This window comes from Lontra canadensis, unplaced genomic scaffold, assembly GCF_010015895.1.
Source record: "Lontra canadensis isolate GAN:19392208 unplaced genomic scaffold, GSC_riverotter_1.0 scaffold202, whole genome shotgun sequence".
NCBI classification, from domain to species: domain Eukaryota; kingdom Metazoa; phylum Chordata; class Mammalia; order Carnivora; family Mustelidae; genus Lontra; species Lontra canadensis.
In genome coordinates this window covers 94,131-103,393 of record NW_022631196.1, presented here as the reverse complement: position 1 = coordinate 103,393, position 9,263 = coordinate 94,131, and the positions used below count along the sequence as shown (strand labels likewise).

At 52.8% G+C, this 9,263-nt stretch overlaps 1 protein-coding gene across 1 annotated transcript; it reads right to left on the bottom strand.

Moving 5' to 3' along the window:
• Positions 1-763: 763 nt before the first annotated feature.
• Positions 764-9,039, bottom strand: LOC116861657 (ribonuclease P protein subunit p29). Its single transcript, XM_032848418.1, has 7 exons — positions 8,852-9,039; positions 6,566-6,618; positions 4,777-5,000; positions 4,021-4,098; positions 3,794-3,855; positions 2,093-2,194; positions 764-1,134 (listed from the first exon to the last, which is right to left on the bottom strand). Exons 1-7 carry the CDS (start codon positions 8,856-8,858, stop codon positions 998-1,000), a joined length of 663 nt encoding a protein of 220 aa, XP_032704309.1. The 5' UTR covers positions 8,859-9,039; the 3' UTR covers positions 764-997.
• Positions 9,040-9,263: the final 224 nt, after the last annotated feature.

Sequence of the window (9,263 nt, the reverse complement as noted above, 5' to 3'; positions counted from 1 at the left end):
CCCACTCACATTTTGGAGAACAGTGGGTGCCTGTCCTGGCCTTGTGGCTCCTGAGTCCCGTCCCCAGGTGGTCACCACTCTGCTGCTCTGTGGGCCTCTCTGGTTCCTCCAGTGCGTGAGACCAACAAGTGAGGCTGACGTAGCTGTCTGCCACAGGCCTACACCTCCAAGGCCACAGCTCTACTGGGGCAGTGGAGGTAGGAGCCCGGACTGCAGGCTACCTCAGCACCCTCCACAACCGGCCCTGTGCCACAGCTGTGGGGACGTGGCCAGCCCTGGTCCACTGCCGGAGGCCTCAGCCTGGTTCTGGGGAGCAGCTGGTGCGGCCTCATCAGGATGCTCACCGAGAGCCAGTGTCCCGCCTGGCCTGGGCCGTCAGGGGCACAGTCTTCAGGGCACAGGACCCAGTGACCCCAGGTGGGCTGTGGGGACAACAGGGCATCCTGGAAACAGGCGGGCACAGTGGCAGCTTCATGGCAGGTGAGTGTTCTTGTCAAGTGTCCTCGGGTAAGCGGGGAGAGAAGGCTACTAATGAAACAGCCATTCACAGAGAAACTTGAGTCTGAGCCATGAAAAACATTTCACAAGCCAAGTGGCACCAACGGTTCTGGAAGCAGTTGTATATTTACATGTTGGCCACCATTTCCCTACAGGGGGGTGGGCAGGAGCAGCTGGATTAGGGAACCGTAGTACCAGGCTGTGCCCCGCGTGGCACACTCGGATGGGCGGAAGAACGAGCCACTTCACAGGGAAGGCAGCGACTTCCTCAGTGGGAGCAATGCTCACCCGTCGTCACCTAGAAAGACACCCCTCCATTCCCTCACTTTGCTCAGTAAGGCGCATGTCTTCCCGGATGATGAACTGTTCTTAACTCCGGTATTAATGGGCTGGGGGTGATCTAGAAGCAGAACCAGCCCAGCCGTGTCTCCGCTGAAAGGTGGGCACGCAGGTGTCCCCGGTCCTTGGGGTCCCAAACAGCCGTCTCCGCAGCAGAGAGCTACAGGTCAGCTGTTCCCTTCGCTTTGAATTTCTTGGCAGATCGTTCACTTGACCGAAGCTGGAATTTGCTTCCATAAATGTAGGAAATGAAGCCATCGATTTCCACTGCGAACACACAGTTTAGCTTGGGGATAACTGGAAAAAAAAAACAGGAGAAAAAGAACAAGGCAAAAAAAATCCTGACGGTTAAGCTCACGCTAAAGCACAAGACCTTCCTAAAATGTCTGCATTAGAACGTAAGCTAGTAAGGAACAGAGTCCACAAAGCTCAGCAGCACAGGAAAACAGGGTGTTTTTCTGCTGTAAGACCGATGTATTCAGATTTGAATATAACTCAACACTAATTTTTAGGGTCAAAGGCTCTCAGGCAAACACTCGCAGAAAAAGTGCGAGAAACGGGTCTCCCAGCATGGTTTTTAGACTGACTCACGGCTTTATGCCATGAGTGAGGGCACCCAGACACCACTTTCTGAGGTTTAAAATGAGACAAGACCATACAAGGAAACAGAAGGAAGCAGAGAGAAAACAACAAAAAAAAAACCCCACAAAAATACCTCCAAAATAAAGGAACAAAAACCTCCCATTGTGGTTTTGCAATCTCAGAATCTCAAGAGCCCAGGTGCTTATGCTCGTCTCTGCCAGAACAAGGAGCTCTGGCACACCCACGGGGGAGGCTGAACTTGCTTTCTTGGAACCCAAAGGGTTACCGGAAAGGGCCAGATCCTGGAACCCCAGGGACAAGCACTACGCTGGCTCCCCTCAGGGTCTTCTTAGCTCCACTCCTTGGGGCAGGGCAGTAGGTTGGGGCAGGGGAGGGTCTCAGTCATGGAAACGGACCCTCGTATCTGGAAGCGCAGCCCAGCAGCCCTGTCTCCAGTTGTATCTGGCTGCGGCTGCTGGGTGGGCTCCAGATGCCCTGGGGAGAGCAGTGAGGGCAGGGACGCTCTCAGCAGGTGGCAGGTGTGGAATGCACTGTCAGCAGGATCTGCAATCTGTGCTGACCTGAGAGGCCAAATGGACCCACTGAAGCCACGAGGAAAGGGCCGACGAAGCCGGGGAGGCCACAGGCCACACACCCTGACGCAGTTCCGTACCTTTCAGGCGGTCTTCTTTGGTGAGGATTTTGAAAACGTGCTTTGTTTCCTGTAGGAGGATTCCTGTAACACCCACATAGGACGGGCATTTGGATTTCGTGACTGCAAAGGAAAAGGGCATTCAAGGCCTCAGCCTCGGGGGTGCTGGGCAGCCACAACCAGCTAGGTGGGGGTGGTGGGGAGTGGGGAGGTGGGGTCCTCAGCTGGACAGGGACCAAGCTGGATGAGAGTCTGGGGTCCCAGTCCCTTGACTTTGGCTCTGGAGTCTCTGGACTGTTCTGACAAGACGTCCTTTGGAGGGCCTGCAGCCATGGGGGTCTTGGGAAGGACTCTGGAGCCAAGAGATCACATGTGTGTCCAGCACCACCAAGATCCACAGGTTGCTGGGATGGGGCCAAGTCTCAGCGATAGGATCTGAAGGAACACCAGTGCATCACATCCTTCCCACGACCCACCAAACTCTGGCCAGAATGGGATCTTGTTACAGGTGGTGAAGCATAACTGAGGCGAACTGCCACCACAGGCAGCCGGCCCCTCGGCTCTCCTGACCCATGTCCCAGTGTAGCCTGTAGACAGGTCACTGAGCACCTGCCACATGCCTGGCACTGTCCGAGGTCAGTGCTGGGCACGAGAGTGAACAAGAACAAGTTCTCGGTTCTGCTCTCAAGGAGCTGATGTTCTAAAGGTAGGAGGGAATGTGTGCCACATGAGATGACTGCATTTTCTGATCATGGTAACTGTTATGAAGAAATACACAAGGTCATGGGGAGAAGGCTCACTGTTAGTGATGGTAGGTCCTCAGGGGAAGTGACGTGTGAGTAGGGACCTGAATACTGAGAAGCAGTCAGTCTGTGACACACAGAACTCTGGGCAGAGGGAAGGAACAATGGCAAAGGCCCGATGTGGGGCCAAGCCTAGTGTGTGAGAAGCAGAAAGCAGGCCAATGTGGTTAGACCTGGTGCTCAGTAGAGCCAGAGGGGCCTTTTAGACCTCAGTAAGGAAGCAGAAGACAAACATGGCCCGAGTTTTGGCCTAAAACCTTCCCTCGGGCTGCCTGGTTGGGGAGAAGCAGTGTGTCAGCAGGGAGAGGGCTAGGCAGCTTCTACCGGAATCCAGGGGCAATGGTGGTGGCTTGGATTTGGGTGCTAGGACATGCTGATGGATGGTGCTGAGGGAGTAGGAAAGAAGAAAGGTGTTACCGCCCAGGTTTTGGGTGAACAACTAGGGTAAACACTGGTACTGGGAACTGAGCTGGGAACACCAGGGCAGGGGCTGATGTGAGGAGGCCGGAGTTGTTCTGGGTATGGACAGGTTGTGATGCCTGCTGGACAGCGGGGCAGCTGTGTGCAGGGCGGCTGGATGAATGACGATGCTCAGGGGAAGGTCTGCCCTGGAGATGACACTGGGAGCTGGGAGTCTGTAGCTGAAAACTGTGGGGAAATGGATGAAAGGGACTCTCCACTCAGGGCTGGGGACACGTGCCAACAGCTGCTGTGCCCCCTGGGAGGGCAGCAGAGGTCCCTGTGTAGAAAGACACACGAAGACCATTGAGAGTACATCCAAAAAGTGGCCAGAACTGGCACGGGCAGCTAGTCATCTCCCACCCTCAATGCTGGTGATCTGGAAACGTCCACGTGACAAGAGTGTGTCTAGCCCTGTGTCACAGAGCCACGCTGCTCTGTGGGCTCGTAGGTGAGGTACCTGAAACGAGAGCCCCGTGAAGATCTGCCTTCAACAGTTTGGTCTGAACCATGTGCGGCTGCCTAGAAGGTAAGCAGAAGGCCTCAGTGTTGACCATGAGCGAGAGCTCTGAAGGGGCACACAGGTCTAGGAACTTCTGCAGCCAGCTGGCTCCGAAGGCTGCATTCACAGTCATCGTAAGCCTTGGGTTCTGCCCCAAAGGGCAGGGCTGCAGACATGCAACTCACGTGTCTGGCTTGAGACCACCGCACAGGTCCCGGATGTACTGCTTCCAGAGTTCATGCAGAGGGAGAAAAAGACTGTATCTGTGGCAAAGGTAGAAAGAAGTAAAGAGTTAGGTGACCTGAGCTTGGGATTGTGACATTAACAGGGCACAGAGCGCAGCCAAATGCCAAGGACCCCGACCCGGGTCATGGGGAAGTGGGTGCGGATCCTAGTTCCACAGCAGATAACCCGACAGACAACTTCGTCCCCCTCCTGAACCTGTTTCCGCTGCTAGAACCCTCCTGGTGCCCTTCCATCCTTCCTCCTGGCTACATGCAGCCTGGATGGCCGGCGCTCCAGCAGACCCCTCACACCATGAGGCACCCTGCACAGATGGCGGTGCAGCCGGGTGCTCCCAGGGCAGCACCGCCCGAGTCTCTGCCACACCAGCCCGGGGCCCTGGGGGTGCTCATCTGGACGGCTTTTCACGAACTAAACTTAAGTCTTGCTGCACCATTGCTCCCTGAGGAGAAATTCAGGCAAGGTTTGTACTTGGCTTTCACAGCAAGGCACAGCCAGACAAACAGCAAGACCCTGGCTGTGCCTTGCTGTGAAAGCCAAGTGCAAACCCAGCCTGAGTTGGGAAAGGGAGGCTGCCCCCTCGTGGCGGCAGTGGGAGAAGCTCCCTTAGCTTCAGGGGAACTGGGTCTCCCAAAGCCACATCCACTCCAAGAGGAGGAAGCTGCCTTTGGGAGAAAGGCAGGAAAGCCCTGGCATACCTCTGCTGCTCTGGCTTAATGTCGAAGAGGTGCAGCTCCCTCCTCTGCCTGGCAGAGAGGCCCTTGGATTTCTTTCTCTTCTCCTTGCGCTTCCGGCGAGTGGCGTACTCCAGGACCACAGCCTTGCGTTGCAGCTGGTCCTCGCGGGCTTGCAGGCTCATGCGGGGTGTGCTGCGCTTCAGGAAGGCCCTCACGAAGGCCTCGGCTTGCTGGGCTCCCGGAAGCTGCATGGGGACAGGGCAGCACGGCGCCCACTGTTCTGGTGGGGGCAGTCCCAGACCCCAGGCCCTCCTAGACACCACAGGTGGGATGCCTTCCCTGACCCATCTGTCCGGACTGAGCCCCACACAGCTTCTCATCTGCTGAAGGTGAGCTCCCCACATCTTTCCAGATGTGAAAGGCACCCTCAAATACCAATTCGAACACCAATTTGCACAAAACAACCACATCAAAATTCAACTTCCTACTATACATCTCTGAGGTTATTGTGAAGGGATTACAAATAAAAAAGCCCCTAACCCTTCACATTAGGAAGAACAGGCTTCTCTGATCCTTGGCAGGGTAGAAAGCTCGAGAAACGTATGCCAACAATATTTATTCAGTCACGACCAGATGAAGGCAAGCTATGGCCTCGAAGGAATTATCTGAACACTTGGGAAAACAATACCACCTGATGCCCCAGGGTGGGCCACGCCTTGGGGGACAGGAATCTGACAGGGTGCCCATGTGGCAATCCCCTTTACTTGGGTTTGACCCCATGGATGTGTCGTGGCTACTCGCTAAGTCTGGTCCCGCAGCACTTGGGGAAAGGAAGTACCAGTGCATCTCAGCCCCCTGGGCTCACTCTCTCCCAAGAGCACAACAGCACTTGACCGTGACTCAGCACAGACTCCTAGGACATGTGGGCAAAAGAATTGTCCTAATACTGTGAAATTCTTGAGAGAACTCCAAATGTCACTGCCTCTCACGTGGGGAGTTCCACTGGTCTACTCCTCATTCTGCTGCCTGTGTCCTCTCCTGGCCACAGCCCGGGCAGCACAGTCTATGCAGGTCCTGCCTCTTGGCTGGGGATTTCCTGACCCCCTGCTGAGCTAAGCAGGCTGTAAACCCTGGGAAGCTAATGTGTCAATAATCACGCTCTCCCTTACGGAGAGGCGGGGCTGGCAAAGGGATGATGTGATACACTCGACCTTCAAGGCAGCTCACAGTCAGGAGGGCAGTCAGCTTCGACTTTGCACCTTAGATACTAACTAAAGATTCATTATCATCAATATTACTTACTTTTTAAAAATACCTAAGTGGCCTTCTTCATGAAGAAACCAAATAAAAGTATATCAGTCTTTCAAAATCTTGATTTCCTGATAACTCCCTCATTAGGAGTCCCCAGTGGAGCTTCTGTCAAACTGACAAGCATGTTGGCAGCACCCAGATACAATCCAGAAATGCCACTTAGGAAATGTGATCACCTGCCCTCTTCAAGAGCGAAGGGGGCACAGTGACAAAGCCAAATGACAGTGCTCACCAGGGCAGGTTTCAGGTGGGCATAGCCAGTGTCCCCTACACAGTGGGAGAGGACACAGGATCAAGAGGTCCCAGTTAACCAAACAAGGGAAAAAGAGGGCAGCATCTGGAAACAGGCCATCAGAACAACAGATCTCAACGGAGCCCAACACATCCACTGGAAGGATGAGGAGTAAGACATGGGAAGGACATCTAAAGCAGTGCTAGGGGATCGAGCCATCCTTGTCATCACCTCTGCTGCTCCCAGACTTCCTGCCATGCACTGTACCTGAACGTCGAGCTCTTTGGCCTCTTTCTGAGAAAAGGCATGGTAGATCACACCTGGGGGATTCAAACAAACAAGAAATGATAATTCAGGTTGGGCATGACTATCAGACTCATGACTCTTCTAACTATGAAACTAACTATGGTTATTTAGAGGTAGTAGAAGACAGGAATGCTACAGAGAGCACAGACTTCTAAGCTTTCCTGGATGCCTCTTATTCTACCCTCTTGTCACCCACCCTAAGTTCCAAGAATGTGCTTTCAAACAGTGTTTCTCGGGATGCCTGGGTGGCTTAGTTAGTTGAGTGTCCAACCCTTTATTTCAACTCAAGTCATGATCTCAGGGTCCTGGGATTGAGCCCTGTGTCTGGTTCTGCATTCCAGGTGAGTCTGCTTGAGAATCTCTCTCTCCTTCCCCACACCTGTGGAGTGCTCTCTCTCTCTCTCTCTCTCAATTAAATAAATAAATCTTTAGAAAGAAAGAAATATAAAACAATGCTTCTCAAATATTAATTTATGTAGGAAACTCTAGGTTCTTATTATATGTAGATACTTGGGTCCTACTCCTAGATCCAGCATCTCTTTCTTTTTCTTAAGACTTTTTCAAAAATTCATTCACTTGAGAGAAAGAGAAGAGAAAGCCTACACAAGCAAAGGTTAGGGTCAGAGAGAAGCAGACCCCCTTGCAGAGTAGGGCTTCTGAGAAGGAGACTCCCCAATGAGCAGGGTATCTGATGCAGGGCTCCTTCCCAGGAACCTGGGACCATGACCTAAGCCGAAGGCAGAGGGTTAACCTGCTGAGCTACCCAGGCGCCCTCAGACCCTGCATCTCTAACAAGTTTCAGATGCTCCTGCAGGTCAGTAGACCACACGAGGAGCTGACTGGTTTAATGTACCGCAGGTTAGGGCCTTGAATAGTCGCTCTGTGAGTCTGAATAACTCATATTAACGTTATATCACAGAGCTTCCCAGGACGCAGATGGTTGCAAATATTACATTTTGTTGGCTGTAAGATGTTTAAAAAAGAGACTTTTCACATTTCAATATCTATGAAATTGGGGTGTATCATACAGTAGATGGTGTCCTACACTGATAAAACACAGTAGGTCTTTCTTCAAGCTCAAAATATATAGAGAGCAATGTGCTTTCAACCTCTAAAAACTCCACACGTCTGTTTCTTACTTCATGTGTGTGAAGAAGAAAAATATGGTTCTGCGGATAGAGTACGGGTGTAAATGTAGTAAGTTTAAGACAAAGGCCTGGTTTAAGGGTCAAAAGACTAGAAAATTTGGTTCACATGGCAGTCTGTAAACTCCATCCTAGCTCGCTTGTGCTTCCTTGAGTACATCTGAACAAGCAAACCAAAGTGTTTATATTATATAATATACACAGTATATTATATACATATCATATCATTATATTATATACAGAGTCTGGTTCTCCTTCAAATGCAAGAGTGGCATTAAAATCTGTTTCTAAAGAGCAACCCCAGGAATGACTTTGCTTCACCTGTCACGGGTGCTTCGATTAGACTTGGAAGTCTTTTCTGGAACAATCCACATCTAACAGTTACTGAGCACTCATTACTTCACATGCACCTGGCTAAGAGCTAAACATTTTATCTCATTATATTTTCTGAACAATCTTTATTCCTATAATGCACACGAGAAAACTGAAGCTCAGACTTGCTGAGACCCATAACTTGATTACAGAGAGAGGAAGTGGCAGAGGTGGAAATGAACATACTGGTCCAAAGACCAATTTTAACGGCGTCTACACTCCCCTGCTTATAACTGCCCTGGGCGCTTGCTCCCTCCCTAGGCATAGCTCTTCTCTGCTCAACTCCCAAAGTCCGGGGAGGAATACCATTCCTCAGCAGGCTCCCAGAGCTTTCTACCAGACAAGGGTCGTTCACAGAACAGCCGGCGGGGCAGGAACCACCATCAGCACCTCACAGAAGGGGAAACCAGGTCGTAGAGAGGATCCGGGCCTTTACCACTGTCAGCAGGTGGCAGGCAGTGGCCAAGTCGGCCCAAGGCCCTCGGCCCTCCTCTAGCACACTGAGCGGGACCCATGGGGACCTGCCGCCAGCTCTGACATCAATCTTCAGCGCAGAGACTACGCCAGGCCAATGGGGACTCCGGGCCTCGGTTTCCCTTATGTAAGGCGCGACAATTCCCCTAGCAGTTTCAGTCGGTCTCCGCTGCGAACCGGTCCACCTACCAGCACCAAGTTTCCAACCCTTTACATCCCACCCCTCCCCTGCACACAGGCCTTCAACCTCACTTACTCGTCATCCTCCGGCCGCTTCCGGTGCGTTCCGATGACGTTTCCAGCGGGCGACTCTCACTCTTTACCTCTCTTCACTTTTCTCAGCAGCCCTCGGCCATCAACACTTCTCTCGTTAAAGTTTGGGCTGGAGGGAGGTATTGCGCCCGAGCTCGCTCGCCACGCTAAGTGGCCAGACTGAGACGCTGCAACTCTACCTGGAGTCGCATGCGCGCGGGCTCGCAGGCGGCGTCGTTTGTGACGTCACTGACGCGCGCCGAACTAGGGTGGCGCCTGCGCCGGGTGGCGGCTCTGCTACACCGTGGGCGCGGCTAGTCTTCACCGTGTCTATGCTTCGTGGGACTTCCTCAGCTCCCCTGTACTGTAGGCGGGGGAAGGCCAGAAACCTCCAGTTGTGGTTCGGGCGTGTGGAC